Genomic DNA, 16,916 nt, shown 5'->3' with positions numbered 1-16,916 from the left:
GTCAATTCGTTCTCCTGATTTTTCTATAGTTCAGTTTTATAGAACTAATTATGGGAAAAACGAACCTGTCAGTAGAATGTTGAACCTCTGTAGCAAGTTAAGAACATACTTGATTTCAATTTAACAAAGGAAACTATAAAAAAAACACTTATTTTCCTATAGATAATTCATCCATTTTTTAGACGATTTTAATTAATAATAATACATGTATTGTAATTTTAGAATATCTGTAATCTTTTGCATTGTCTTGATTTTTTTATTAAAGTCCAAATATGTAAATCTAAAGTAAGTCTAAATATGTAATTTGATATGTATATCATATTGTAATATGTTTGTGCTAAGAATGTAAAATAGAATAAAAATAATATATTTATCCACCTTGCATTGGTATTAGTGCTTAATATGAAACTATACAAAAGTAAAAGCACTGATTGTACCGAGTGAATTAAACCCTATACTACGCCAATTTGATAATAAAACCTAGTATTAAAAATATATAAAATTATCTTTTAGGATCTAGCTATTGCAAAAAGAAATTTGGCATATCTCTAAGCTATGATTCGAAATATAACTGCAAAATGCAATGTAACAGCTTTGTTATTTTTGCAATTATTTAAAATTAGTTTTTATTTTTTTTAATTCGAAATTCTTAAACCATTGCATAAAAGCTTCTGTAATATATTTGAGCTATAATTAGAAACATCGCTGAAAAATATCATGCAGATAATTTTTTTTTATATAAATGTTTAAAATTAGTTTTTAGAGTTATCAATTGGGAATAATCAATTAAGAATTGGTTCTGTTGAAAAAGCAAAAGTTTTTTTCAGAAAAAAAGTCATTTCTCAAATATTTTTGGTGTTAGTTTTTTTGTCAAAAAAAAGCAGAATTTCTAAATTATATACATATTCATCGGTCAGAAGACTCCTTGTAGTGGTTAAAAACGAAAGAAATCAAAAAACTAGACTCAACTTAAATTTTTATTTTTTCTTAACATTCACTAGAAGAATTGAAAAATTAATCTCTTTCTCAATCAGTTATCAAAATATTGGAAATGGAAATTTCAAGCATTCAGTTTTAAAAAACAAACCATATTCTATTTCTACTGCGTTCTGAATGTTTTTCTTAATTCTCATTTGTAGAATTGTAAGAGTGATCTGTGCCAAATATAAATATACATTTACGTATAAAGGTGCGCCATTTGTGCAGCAGACAGTTCAGGGTTATTCAAAATGGAACGTTACACAAAAGAACAACGTACTTTCATTGTTGAGCAATATTTTGTAAGTGGATGTTGATTTTTAGAAGAAAATCATCTTCAGCGATGAGGCTAATTTTCGTTATGACAAAATTTCATTTTCATTATGTGACATATTTGAGGCTCAGAAGAATCACAGGTTGTTGAGAATGCATCCACAATGTGTCACTGTTTGGTACGAATTTTGGGTTAGAGTCATCGACCCCTTCTTCATCAAAAATGCAGTGGTTAAGAAAATAACGGTTAATGGTGCTCGTTATCGCGACAAGATAATCCAGTTTTAGTGTTAAAATTGCAAGATATGGATGTGGACAGCATATGGATACAACAAAACGGTTCCATCGAAATGTAACCATATTTATGCAAAACAATCATAAAAAATGAGGTCAATCTTGGACGCCTACTCAACAGATGAGGAAAAACTCGCCAGAGAAACAGATTGAATACTAAAGCAGAAGAGGTCCAGTAAAAACAGAAAAGCAGAAACATTTCCGGAAGTGGCTCTAGGCTGCCTCCAGTAGTCATAAGTAATGTGATTGAGTATAATCAAATAGCGTTAACAATAAAAAAATAAAAATAATAATAAGGACATTAATAATAACGTTAAAATGTTGTTATTCATCATTGAATAAGAATTGAAGCTTATTGTAAATTCCGAAATGGATTACAGGAATCTTACCAGGGCCATGAATGGATCTGGACTAGAATGGCATACCTATGAAAACAAGCAGGCCAGACCAATAAAAGTCACGGTAAGAAATCTTCACCCCAGTTGTAAAGCGGAAGATATAAAAGAAGACTTAAGCTCTAGGGGTCACAAGATCTTAAATGTAACCAATAATATTAAAAAAAAAATCTGATCTGAAAAAAATCGAATTCCCACCAGTTAGTTTCTGTAACAACCAGAACTCAAATATCAAATTTCAAGAAATTTCATCAATTCGTTCCGTAGATATGGTGAAAAATGTAAAATCGGCCCGCAGATCAGTTTTCGAGCCCTGATCTTTGCAAAAAATTTACATGTTCATTGTTTTAATACGGGGAATTCAAATATTAAATTTCAATAAAATCGGTTGATTATTTCTCTTTATATACACAAAAATGTATATTTGGCCTGTAGTAAACGTCCAGTTGCTGATGTCTGATTTGTTCCAAAAGCTAGAAATTTTCACGGACGGTCGAGCAAAGCTCAAATGTGAAATTTCAAGTAAATCGGTTGAATATTTTCTTCAAAATAGTGAAAAATGTAAAATCGGCCAGCAAATCCGTTTTCGAGCCCTGATCTTTCCAAAAAATTTATATGCTCATTGTTTTAATACGAGGAATTCATATATTAAATTTCAATGAAATCGGTCAATTATTTCTCTTTATATACACAAAAATGTATATTTGGCCCGTAGTAAACGTCTAGTTGCCGATGCCAGATTTCTTCCAAAACATAAGAATATTTACGGACGGTCGAGCTGAGCTTATATATAAAATTTCAAGTAAATCGGTTGAATATTTTCTTTGAAATGTTCAAAAATGTAAAACAGACCCGCCAAAAAGTGCAGTTCCCGAAGCCTGATATATACCAAAAGTTGATCAATCCGTGCCATGGTGGAAATAAATTTACATATAAAATTTCATCAAAATCGGTTCAGCCGAACTTAAGATACACGCGTGCACACACAGACCGACAGATCGACAGGTTGCTAAAAATAGTTTATTTACACTTTCCTACTATGGAGAAGTACGTTCCCACCGAAAACTCGATATGCAAAATTTGTTGCCATCACATAACGTACCTATTGTTTACACAATACGGTCGGTAATAAAAGAAATTGGAAAAAACATTATGGTGCCTCTACCGCTATTTATGTTAACATTCTCAAATGAGGAGGAGATGAAAAAAATATATGAAATCGATAACACAAACAGGATGAAAGTTAGGATAGAGGCACTTCGAAAGGATAGGACGATTCCGCAGTGTAAAAGGTGTCAAAGGTATGGGCATACACAAAAATTTTGCCAGAGAGAACCAAATTGTGTTAAATGTGCAGGTAGGCACTTAACATCAGATTGTAGTAAGCCAAAAAGTACTGCAGCAAAGTCTTCTAATTGCTTGGAGGCCCACCCAGCAAACTATAGGAGATGCCTTGTAGCTAAGGAACTACAAAAACGTAGAAATAAGAACAGCAACAACAATTTGAAGAAGAATTCTGAACGGCCACCGAGGCAATTCGCCTCGAGAATGGTCTCAAAAGATGTAACAGACAGGGACGTTCTCCAAACAAAAACTGATGACGGTGACACGAGCAATAAGGCAAGGGCCAGTGACGTGAATGTTTTGTATAAAATACAAAATATGATGCAGAACATGCTAGGACAAAATCTCTCAGAGATTGAGCATTTTAGAGAGCGAAGGGAAAAATTCGAATACGAAAAGACCTGGTAAATGATGGCACGAGGCAATTTTAAAATAGCCAGATGGAATTGCAATGGTATTGCAAATAAAGAGGATATGCTTGTAGTTTTCCTACATACACAGAATATAGAGGTGTACCTCGTAACTGAAGAAGCAGAATTCAGTTTCCAGGTTATAGAATTTACAACTCGAACCACCCTGGAAATATAGCGAAAGGCGGAACGGCGATAACAATAAAAGAAAATATAGTGCATTGCGATCTGCACCAGATGCAAACCGTGGGAATGCAAATGACGGCGGTTCAGATCACTCCGACTATATTGTCACTGCTGCACTATATTGTCACCCCAGATTTAAAATAGCGACAGAAATGTTTCCAAACGTTCTGGCAGATCTAGGCGATAAATTCATATTGGGGGGTGACTTCAACAACAAGTACACTGATTGGGGTTTGAGGCATACTTCAACTAGAGGAGGAGAACTTAGGACAGCAAATGGCGGCACGGAGAGCCTTCTTCACTCTATCAAGAATAACCAAAAGAATAAACACAGATAGATGAGGAGGCCGAAAACTTTACTAAAATTGTTCAAAATGCGGCTTGGAGTAGTTCGAGAAAGAGGTGACAGCAAACTAGTGATCCTACCGATGAAACCAGATATAATCGTGAGTCGCTGCAACTAAGACGCTGCATTAGAAAATACAAGAAAGATTCGGTTGCCAATTATGTTCATAATTTGACGGCGTGTGAGAAAACCAATTACTCATTGTGGAGGGTAACAAAGAAAACGAAACAACCTATCAAACATCTCGCTCCTATTAAAAACAAAGATTTGGGCAAAAACTGACAAGGACAAGGAAAATGCGTTTGCGGATCATTTGGCCGATATATTCTTCCCGCATGACAGCCAGGGCGTGTATGAAAATGATAGCGCGACTATTTCAATTGTCAAGGAAAGAGATGTTATGGAAGAAATCAGGACTCTTAAACCTAAAAAGCTTAAGCCTAATAACGGCCGATATTTTGAAAGAATTACCCGAAAGGGGTATAACGATGCTTACGCGCCTAATAAATGCTTGTATAAGGTTAAATTACTTGCCTGACATTTGGAAAGTTGCAGAGATAATCATTGCTAGAACCTGGCAAACCTATAGACAGGCCGACTTTTTATAGACCAATCTCATTTTTGCCGATGATTTCAAAACTGCTAGAGAAACTTTTATTGAGAAGATTTCAGCCTATAATTGAAAGTAAAGGGTTAATCTCGAATCATGAATTTGGTTTTCGCCGGAACTACTCAACCATAGATCAGATCCATAGAATAACTGATCTAATAGAAAATTCACTGGAAGAAAAAACAATATGTTCTTTCACTTTTGGACGTTGGCCAGGCCCTCGATAAGGTTTGACATTGTGGATTAATAAAAAAACTTAGGCAATTACTACCAAAGCTAGTATGTTAACCTACTTGAATCTTACTTGACTATTAGAGTATTTCGAGTTAAACAGGTACTACAGAGAGTATATTGGGCCCTATATTATACTTGCTATACACGTGTGACATTCCTGAATCGGAAGGAGTGACAACAGCTACATTTGCTGATGATATAGCAGTTATCGCAATAGGACGAAATGAAAATGAATCTACATAAAAATTACAAAGGCCAGTGATGAGATCTCAAAGTGGACTAGAAGGTGGAATATAAAACTTAACGCGGTGAAATTAGTACACGCGAATTTCGCTAGTAAGAAAATTAACAATTTATTTTCGGTTCGAATAAATGTCGTCTTGATTTCGTCCGCAAACACGGCGAAGTATTTGGGAATGACGTTGGATGCAAAGCTCAGATGGAAGGAGCACATAAGGAAAAAGAGATCTCAACTCGAGGAGGAATACAGAATGTTTCAATGGGAAGGCGTTCTAAGTTGAGAATATACAACAAAGTTTTGATATATAATCAAATATTTAAGCCTGTCTCGGCTTACGGTATTCAGTTATGGAGCTGCGCAGGCTCATATCCAATCTATTCAAAGATTTCAAAATAGAGTACTACTACATTGGAAACGCAATTTTGTATGTTCGAAATGCCGATATACATAGGGATCTCACGATCCTAAGTGTCACAGACGAAATTAAAAAGCAAGCAGACAATCATAAAATGCGTTTATCCGATCATGTTAACATCGAGGCGGCTAGATTGGTTGACAATCAAAACTTTGTTAGGAGACTTAAACGTATGGGACCTCTCGAGTTAGTTTGATGTTTTTATCTGGAACAATGAATACTTAGTACGCTATTGTGCCAGATCAAAAGCTTGTAAATATTCAGAAAGGTTAGAGCAAAATTAATGGTTCGTCGTTTCCGACTAGTTTTATAATTTATTTTGAGGAGGGTGTTTTTGTTTGGATTAAAGTTCCACACTACTGCTTTACGTCTGGCAGTGTCTTTCGAGATTGTTCACCCTTCCTCTCAGTAAAAAAAAAATTTTGTCGTGGAGATGAAATATAAAATATAAATTCACAACCTGAGTACATCAAAAAGTTTTTTTAATTATATTAATTATGTTGGCATCTAAGAAATTAATAAAAACTTATAACATACACTCTTTTGCTGTACTAGATAAATATATTTAGATTGCATGCATTAAAATAGTTTTAATTAATATCAATGATTAATCATTGTGCGTTAAAAAGTTTTAAAACATAATGATCATTGTGTATCGTAAGTTATGGAATCTTTGTCTTCTCACTGTCGAACGATAAAAAACAAGATTAAATTTCGTCATTCAATCAAAATCAATCAAAATAATCGGACGTGTTTATTTTTTTAGGATAAAATATTGGTTAATTAATTTTTATTTAAATAAAAATTTAAATTCGCGCGTTTTGCATAGTTGTACCGGTAACTATTCAGGTTATGGCGGAATGTACCAAATGTAGAACTAATATTAGAGGTGAGACAGGAATAAGATGTGCTGGTGTTTGTGGTAAAATTTACCATAGTGCTATTAAATGCTCAGGTTTAGAACAAGCAGTGAGCAATCTTCTGGATTCTAATGGATGCATCAAATTCATTTGTGATGAAAGTATTTTATACATTCAAAATGTGGATATAATATTACAAAAAGAACAATGATTATTTAAATGAGTACAAACAAGAGTTCGAAAGTGCTATAAAAAAGAATGAACAGGAAGTATTTGAGTTGCTAAGAGCTATAGAAGACAGATATTTTGACGTTCGTTTTGAAGGAATTAAAGAAGCACCGAAAAAATAATTTGAAAAAGTATCAAAAATAACGGAGGTATTCAAAACTGATTCAGAAAAACTGAACAGTATAGTAAGTTCAACTTTGTTAAAGACCGACGAACTTTGTAAAGAAATTAAAAATTTAAACGGAAGTGAAGCAAAAATGAATGCAGGTCAAAGTTTTTCGTTTGCTGAGATAGTAAAAAATGCTGAGGTAAGCAAAAAATTTCCAAAAACGAAAAAGCAACTACCGCTAGTAATCAAGCCAGTTGCTAAACAAAAGTGCAATGTAACAAGACCTGATTTGAGTAAGAAGGTTAACCCTAAAGCTTTCAAAATTAAAAATAAAGAAAACAGAAGAAATGGGGTTATTATTGTTGACACTGACGACAGTCAAGAAAGAAAGAAAATTAAATCAGCGCTTGAAAACAATCTGGATAAAAAATATGAAGTAAAAATACCATCGGAGATAAAACCAATAATTGAAGTTATCCATATTAGAGCTAAATATTCTGAAGCTGAGTTGATAAACAAGTTGAAAGCTCAAAACCTTCATCTTGAAACAAGTGAGTTAAAAATTGTGAAGATGTATAAAGTTCAAAAACAGAGTGAGGATAAATACAACGCTATCATTGAAATAGACAAGGAATCTTTTCCTAGAGTTCTACATAGTGAAAAAGTTTCAATTGGATGGGAACGTTGTAAGGTGTTTGACGCTTTACGTGTTCTTCGTTGTTACAAATGTAATGAGTTTAATCACAAAGCGGCTGAATGTAAAAACGAGGAAAATTGTTTGAACTGCCTAGGTAAACATAAAAGCAGAGATTGCAAAAAGGAAAAAGTTATTAAGTGAAATGAAAACAACGAAGTGACGAAACCTTTATCAAGTTCTACCTCAAATAATGTGTCACCTGCAAATTTATTTTCGCCTGCTGGAAGTTCTTTCACAAATTTTAATAAAAAAGTGCTGAATAGATACTTTTCGAAAATAAAGCGTAAATGTATGAATACAAATAATACTAATAATAACAACAACAATGATAATAATAATGTTAACAACAATAAAAATATAAATAATAATAATAATACTGTTGAAAGTAATTATAATATTAATGTAAATAGCGATGATGCTAATGATGTTAGTACTGGAAATTTCAACGTTTTAAATGCTGACTCGATGAATAACACTAAAAAATCAAAAAAAGTATTCCAACTGGGTACAGGGCGAAACACTTAACGAATGCAGTGATACAAAAGAAACAAGCTTTATTAGTCCAATGCTCCCAACAATTGTTAAATTAATTCAAAAATCTCTGGAACAAGGTGACAGCATGTAACTTCCTCTTTGTTAATAATGATGTATGTGTCGATGAAATAACTCAAGTTAATATTAAAGTTTTGATAAATCAAGAAGGTCTTTCAACTGACTTGGTAAAGTTACGAAATATCTATGATCAGTATCATGAGCAGATTGGTTTTTCTCAAAAGGAGGTAGCTAATGATTTGAAGACATACAGAAGCCACATAAGTACAGAGAACATCTACAAAGAACTAGACTGGCGTTTTTCAATTATATGAATCCTCTAGGCAAATGATTTTTGAACAAAATAACTTAGATTTAGATTTTGATATTAGTTATAGTGACAATTCTATCTTAAATTGTAGTAGTGTTTTCGAAACTTTCTCTGATAATAACATGGTTTTTGTTGTACATTAAAATATAAGAAGTTTAAGACAAAATTTCGATTCATTGCTTGTGTATTTAGAAACTTTTGTTAATAAGCCGGACTCAATTTTTGTTTCTGAAATTTGGATATTTGAAAATTAATTAGTTGAGTATAACATTCCTAATTATTTTTTTTTTTGCAAATACTAATGAGTCGTATGCTATTCGTAAAAAATACTTATTCGTATTCAAATATTACAAATTATAGTCTTGAATCTACTGATATTTTAAAAATTGATTGTAAAATTAATGATATATCTCTTTCTTTTATGTGTGTGTACAGGCTACACAGTTCTTCAGTTAATATATTTCTTAATAAATTCAATAATTTGCTTTTAAATATAAATTCTTCTAATTTGATAATTGTTGGTGACTTTAATTTAGACTCTTTAAGCAATACAGAAAGTGTTGATTATGTTTCAATTTTAATATCTTTCAATTCCGATAACGGATTGTTTTCTTTTATTAATGAACCTACTAAGCATATTCATGCTCGTTTTGATGTTATTCCTTTGGAGTCGTGTGAAAAAGGTGTGTTTAATTTTGAAATTACAGATCACTGCATGACTGGACTTGTTAAGCCTTTAAAGGTTGAGAAAACAAATAATACTCCTATTACTGCTTCTATTAGAAAAATAGATTATAATAGACTAAATAACATGCTTCTGTTTGAATTTTGGGATGCTGTTTACAATGAATCAAATGCTAGTGTGGCATAAAATAAATTCATTGAAATTTTAAGCAGCTATATTTTCCAATGTACATTTAGCGTTAGACCTAGTGTGAAAAATAAAAAGTTAAAACTGTGGATGAATGATGTCTTGTTGAGAAAACTGAAGTTGAAAAACAAATTAAGAGTCAAGTTATATAAGCACCATTCTAATGTGAAATTGAAAAGGCGTTATAATAAGCTGTGCAAAGTCATAAAAAAAGATATTGCGGAATGCCGTGATAGATTTTATCATAATAAATTTATTAGATGTAATGGTGACATAAAGAACGAGTGGAGGCTATTGATAACAGATGAGTTTCTAGTTGCTAATGAGTTCAATAATCATTTTTCTTCAGTTGCTGTAAAATTGTCTTCTGGTCTGGGTTCTAATTATGATTACAGTACAATGGAAGTAAATAGTGTGCGTAACAGCTTCGTGTTTGATAACCTTTCCGTTCTTGAGCTTCTCCAAATTATTCGGTCTCTAAATAATTCAAACTATGTAGGGATTGATAATATTTTCAATAAATTGTTGAAGGAAATTCCTTTTAATATTATAGATGTTCTGGCTTATATTTTCAATTTTAGTGTTCTTTCGGGCGTATTTCCTGACAAGTTAAAATCTGCGGTTGTAATTCCACTTTTCAAATAATTACAAACCTATTTCCTTACTTCCTACAATTTCTAAAATTTTTGAAAAAGCCATAGAAGTTAGAACTTTAAAATACTTAAATGAATTTAACTTTTTTAGTTCGAAACAGTTTGGCTTTAAAAAAGGTGTATCAACTGAAGATGCGTTATTCAATTTTTGCTCGTTTATATATTTAAAAAAAAAAATTTAACTTTAGTTTGCACTGTTCTTCTTATATATACTTACGTTAAACACAAATTTGAAGTAACTGAATTATCTAAACTAACATACATTTAATAATATTTTACCTGAGTTTGTGTTAAACCTAGACTAGCAGCTAATTCAGCTCTTTCAGGCAAAGCTAAATATTGCGTTCTCTGAAATCTTCGATTCAATTGCTGTAACTGCAAAGAGCTGTATATTGTTCTTGGTTTCCGCATTTTTTTTCCTTTGCCATTAATTCTTAAACTCGTGTCATCACTTTTATCTGTAAACGAAATTCTTTCTCAAATTCAAAACTGATATAATTTATACTAACTTTGGGCAGCTCTAGCTTAAAATAAAAATTTACCATCTTTGGGCGGGCTAGGACATTGTGGAGTATAAGTACTTAAATGATAACCTGAATAAGAGTTTTGATGTATCGGTGGAAAGGGATATCCTAATGCTGGCCTAGGACTTGGAAAGCTTGAGTCTTGTCCACCTTGAGTTCCAAAATTATGATATCCACTACGTATGGCACCATAACTGCAAAAGATTGTTAAAAAATAATTTAGAAATAATAAAAAGTTAACGAAATTATTAATAAATTAAAAAATATTATCATCAATATTGATGAAATAATGCAATTAAATCTAATTGATGAAAAAATATTAAAATTGAACGTTAGCTTAAGTTTTAATTATGTTTTTTCAAAAAATAGTTAACTGAAGCAAAACTCGCCTGTCCTTATTATTGTGGGGCAGAAATTGTTAATTTTTAATGACCTGAATATAACTAAAGCGATAGGAAAAAATGGGGAAAAAAATACTTTTAAAGTGTCGAAAAATTCGGCACTTAGAAAAGTAAAAAAGTAAAAATTTAATAAATTCGAATTTTTATATTTTATTCTTTCTATAAAAAGTAATACTATAAATTCAATATTAATTGGCTCTATCAAGAACTGTTTAATTGAATAATCTACCTTTTTCAGAACGGAAATTATAAACAAAAAAAATTGGGGAAGTAAAAATTTTGTATAAAATCGTTAAAATTCCTCTATCAAGAAAACCTTTGAGATTTGATAGCAACAATTCAATTTTATAAATTTTTAACGCAGTATGTTAAAACAATGCTATAATGTTAAAGCACTGATTATTGAAATGCACTGTACAAATATAATATTATTCTTATCTTAAATCAATATGGAACAGGTTCCATGTATATGTGTTAGAAAATTAGATGTGAGTGTTTAAGGTCAGTAATTCTCTTCTTTTCTGCTTCTTTTGAGAAATTGATATTTTAAACAATATTAAAGATAATATAAAAATAAATATGTTTTTTAGTAAACTGTTATAAAAATATCAATGTAAAAAAAAAAGTAGAAAAAAAACTCTGCTGACCTCTTAACTGACAACAATTCTATTGTCTAAGACAATTAGACAATTATATTGTCTAAATTAGTAAAAGTATTCCAGAAGATTATGAAATTGCGTTTTAAACATTTCTGTAAAATATTAAGGGCACTAATAAATTTTTAATTAACATGTCTAGAAAAATCTAAATTTGGCTCTTAGTAGAGAAAGTTCATCAGTAACTCCTGAATAGAACCCCAATATCAAACTTCAAGATATTTCATCAATCCGTTCCGTAGATATGGTAAAAAATGTAACAATTTATAGATTCACTGTTTTAACACCTCGAATTCAAATATGAAATTTCAATGAAATTTCAATGATTGTTCTTTGTTATATACGCAAATATGCTTATTTGGCCCGTAGTAAACTTCCAGTTGCTGACACTTGATTTCTTCCAAAAGCTACGAGGTTTCGCGGACAATCGAAAGCTTTACACGAATTTTATATATGAATTTTCAACTAAATCTGTTGAATATTTTCTTGTTGAATAATGACCAAAAATGTAAAACAGGCTTGTCAAAAGGTCCAGTCCCCGACGCCTGATATATCCCAAAAGTTGATTAATCCTTGACATGGTCGAAATAAACTTACGTGTAAAATTTCATCAAAATGGATGAAATACACACTTGATATAAACACGTTCACACACACACATATAGATCGCCAGACCGACAGATTGCTAAAAATAGTTTATTTACATGTTTCTCTCTACCATGGAGAAACGTGTTCCCACCGAAAACTCGATGTGCGAGTTCCGATTTCCAATATCATATAGTAATAAGAGAATTATTTCAATAGAACCTTTTTACTATTTTCTGATTTAAATATTTAAAATATGTAGTTAGGTACCTAAATTTTGCAAGGAAACGCAAAATAAAGTGCAAAATTTTAGTTTTAAAGATTAACATAAGAATAATAAAAAAAAAAAGAAAAAATAGAATTGACCGTGTCAACTCTATAATACCCGTACGAATTTGTTATCCTATGTGCAAATAAATATGCCATAGCTGACTATGGGACAGACTATGACTTTATGTAGCCATATTACCATATTAATTTATGCAAAATTTCAGTGCTATATTTTCAATATTTTCTAAAATATGCCCAAACAACTACTGAAGTTGTATGGCTGCTACCACAATGAGTCAGGAAATTTCAATGATCACACATAACAGCCCTAATAATATACTTGTTTTCACGAGATTTCTGTATTATAATTTTAATAATTTCTGAGATAATGTCAAATAACTTTTGGAGTTGTATGGCTGCTAGCAGAAAGAGCCAAGAAATTTCAATGACATTTAATTAACACATTGGCCCGATTAATATATTTGTTTGATAGTTTAATCAAACATATCGGCCCTGCTTAGATATTTACTTGTGCGAAATTTCAATATCACAACTTTTACAGTTTCTAAGATATAACTCTTATATGTAAGATAGATATAGATTCTTAACTTTTATAACGATAAAATGTAGCAACGTTAAAAAATTTTCGTAAAAAATGAAGCGAAGTTCCAACTAATAAAAAAATTAATATGCTAAATTAAAAAAAATGGGCCAAATTTAAGCAAAAAGAGCCAAAATTGGTAATAATGCTTAGGTTCAAACTTAATATGCTTAGTTTTAGCAGTAAAACATTTATTTGAAGTCTAAGTTCAAATTTAATTCAAATTTTATCATTTTTATTTCACATTTAACATTAGGTTTTGGTGTATAAAGCCTGCAAGACATTTTCAGAATGTGTGTAAAATTCATATTATTGAAATCTTTAGCAAAATGTGTATATTTGGTCTGTCTGGTATTAAAATAAAAAAAACTTTAAAACGAGAAAAATGTGCATTTCAAAAAAATAAAATAGAACAGACATCAAAGTTGAAAATCAAATATTGAAGGCAAATATGGAAATATTTTTCAAACCAACAAATATTTTCTTGCTATAAAAAACGTTGAAAATTTTGATTTTGGATTATAAAAGTTGAAATTTAAAAAAAACAAACCCGTTAGGCAAAGAACAAAATTTTCATTTCAATTGCTGCAACTTTGTCCAGCAAAAAGTTTTTTGAAGAATTAAAGCTTTTGACATAACCAGGAAAGACATATATATGTTTTAGCAGTTATATTTTTTTTTTACCAAGAGGAAGGGTGAAAAATCTCGAAAGACACTGCCAGACGAAAAGCATTAGTGTGGAACTTTAATCCACTAAAAAGCACTCTCCTCAAAATAAATTATAAAACTAGTCAGAAACGACTAACCTATTAGACTAACCTAAGACTATTAATTATGCTCCAACCTCTTTGATTATTCACAAGCTTTTGATCTGGCACAATAGCGTACTAAATACTCATTGTTCCAAATAAAAAGCATTAAACTAACTAGAGAGGTCTCGTACGTTTAAGTCTCCTAACAAAGTTTTGATTGTCAACCAATCGAGCCGCCTCGATTGGATAAACGCATTTTATGTTTGGCTGCTCGCTTTTTAATTTCGTCTGTGACACTTATGATCTTGAGATTCCTGTGTATATCGGCATTTCGGACATACCAAGTTGCGTCTACAATGTCCCGTAATATCCTATTTTAAAATATTTGAATAGATTGAATATGAATCTGCGCATCGCAACTCCATAACTGAAAACCATAAGCCTAGGCAGGCTTAAATATTTGATTATATATAAAAACTTTGTTGTATACCGTCAACTTAGAACCCCTTCCCAAAAGCCATTCAAACTTTCTGTATTCCTTCTCGAGTTGAGATCTCTTTTTCCTTATGTGTTCCTTTCATCTGAACTTTGCGTCCAACGTCATTCCCAAATGCTTAAATATTTGATTATATATCAAAACTTTGTTGTATATTGTCAATTTGGAACGCCTCCCCAAAAGCCATTCAAACTTTCTGTATTCCTTCTCGAGTTGAGATCTCTTTTTCCTTATGTGCTCCTTTCATCTGAACTTTGCGTCCAACGTCATTCCCAAATACTTAAATATTTGATTATATATCAAAACTTTGTTGTATATTGTCAATTTGGAACGCCTCCCCAAAAGCCATTCGAACTTTCTGTATAACTCCTCTAGTTGAGATCTCTTTTTCTTTTTGTGCTCCTTCATTTATTCGAACCGAAAATGAATTGTCAATTTTCCTATTAGTGAAATTTACGTGTACTGATTTCACCTCGTTAAATTTTATATTCCATTTTCTAGTCCATTTTGAGATCTCGTCACTGGAGTTTTGTAATTTTTGTGTAAATTCATTTTCATTTCGTCCTATTGCGATAACTGCTATATCATCTGCAAATGTAGCTGCTGTCACTCCTTCCGATTCAGGAATATCACACGTGTATAGCAAGTATAGTATCGGGCCCAATATACTCCCCTGTGGTACCCCCGACTTGATATCCCTAAGCCAAGAGTACTCCTCTTCCTGTTTAACTCGAAATACCCTATTAGTCAGGTAAGATTCGAGCAGGTCAACATACTGCCTTGGTAGTAATCGCCTAAGTTTTTTTATTAATCCACAATGCCAAACCTTAAAGTTTTCTATTAGGTCAGTTATTCAATGAATCTGACCTATGGTTGAGTGGTTGCAGCGAAAACCAAATTGATGATTCGGGGCTAACCTTTTACTTTCAGTTATAGGCTGGAGTCTTCTCAATAAAAGTTTCTCTAGCAGTTTTGAAATCAACAATGAGATTGGTCTATAAGAAGTCGGCCTGTCTATAGGGTTGCCAGGTTTGTGCAGCATGATTATCTCTGCAACTTTCCAAACAACAGGCGCGTAATTAAACCTTATATACGCGTTATTTGGCGCGTAAGCAGATATATGATTTTAAAATTTTTTAGTACACTAAACCTTACAAAACTTCGAAAATTAAGGAAATGCTGACGTTATTATTTTCTTTCATTTTTTCCCAAAAACTATCCGAAAAAGGTAGAGGCTTCAGAAAGTAACTTGTACTATATATAGAAGTTTTCTAAAAACTTTTACGCTTTTACTCTTTACCGTTACCTAAAATCCGTTTTATCCAAATTTTTGTTAACGTGTTTCCTCTAGTCCACTGGTTATAGGATCGTGAATTCCAAAATTTTGTGGGTTTTGGACACTAATAAATAGCTCTGTAGTAATGATATTTAATTTTGATAAAATTCTACAGTGCACTTCTACCGTAAACTCCTATAATGAGCAAGCCATGTGAACATTTTTGTATTTGTATCTATAGAATAAGGTTTTACAAAAAATGAGACTATAGCATTTTTTTAGTCCATATACAAATTTCGTACGGGATGGCTGTGTCGCTGAGCATAAAATAATTTATTTACTGTTTGATGTTCAATTTTAATTTAAATTTAGTGAGTAATTATATTAATTTTTTGTGTTATCAAATAAAATGAAGATTTATAATTTATATAAATAAATTTTTCCTTTGTTCGTAATATTTAGTATGATTAAAAGTGAATTTTGAAAAAAAATAAGACTAAAGTTTATTTAAAAAGAAAAAATGACTTAATAAATTAGTAAGATTTGGTGTACTTTTTAAAATTTTTGCTGTAATCATATTTAAATAAAGTATAATAGTATGTTTGATTATCTTCATATAAATAGAAATGTCCCGAAAGTGTTGCGTCACAGGATGCAGAGGCAGTAGTCTACGAGAAAAAGAAAACGTAAATGCTATACCTACATTCACTTTGCCAAAGAAGGAAGTCATCAGGGATAAATGGATACAGGTATAGAAAAAAGGAATTCGACACCACCGAAGTATTTTTAACTTTTAAGGACTTTAAATTTTATTCTGTTGCCTGTGGCAAATATAATTTAATCAATTACCTACTAATGTTAAAATTTTAACAATTCATTTATTAGAATAAATAATACAGAATATTAAATAATTTTGTGTAATTTAGGTAAATACATAGGTATATTTGTGTCATAAAATTTTTGGATTTTCTCATCCAATATTATCAGTTTCAAGAAAAATTGAAAAATACATATTTTTTATGTAAATATGTAATGTATGTAATAAAAATAGTGAATTTAAAAAATTGTTTTTTAAAAACAGTTGTTTTATGTATTAACCATTTTTGTTTTACCTAAAAAATGTTTTCTTACCTGTAATTATTATTCCAGTTTGTAAGAACATGAAATTTAATTTTGTTATTATTTAAATGAAAAAAAATAAATTCTGCGTATATTTTGTATTTAATCATTTTTATTTTTCAAACATCTCAAATCACCATGAACATTTCTAATTTATTCGAAAAGACCTAACATAAGAATTTATTTCTTAACAAAAAGTACGATGACCAATTATCAATACATCAAAGATG

General features: G+C 31.0%; 1 protein-coding gene across 5 annotated transcripts in view; it reads right to left on the bottom strand.

Annotated features, from left to right (window-relative positions):
• The window catches only part of LOC129616018 (homeotic protein distal-less), a 100,304-nt gene that overhangs the window by 21,582 nt on the left and 61,806 nt on the right, over positions 1-16,916 (bottom strand). For 4 of the 5 annotated variants that reach the window (XM_055531440.1, XM_055531441.1, XM_055531442.1 and 1 more), the window contains 2 exons: positions 10,549-10,724; positions 10,286-10,464 (listed from right to left, as the gene is read on the bottom strand). In XM_055531440.1, coding sequence (XP_055387415.1) covers positions 10,286-10,464; positions 10,549-10,724 — 355 coding nt within the window. The remainder of the gene's footprint in view (positions 1-10,285; positions 10,465-10,548; positions 10,725-16,916) is intronic. The other variant, XM_055531445.1, reaches the window with a different exon arrangement.

Source organism: Condylostylus longicornis, unplaced genomic scaffold, assembly GCF_029603195.1.
Source record: "Condylostylus longicornis isolate FDR11 unplaced genomic scaffold, ASM2960319v2 ptg000158l, whole genome shotgun sequence".
Lineage (NCBI taxonomy): Eukaryota > Metazoa > Arthropoda > Insecta > Diptera > Dolichopodidae > Condylostylus > Condylostylus longicornis.
This window is presented reverse-complemented; position numbering and strand designations above follow the sequence as displayed.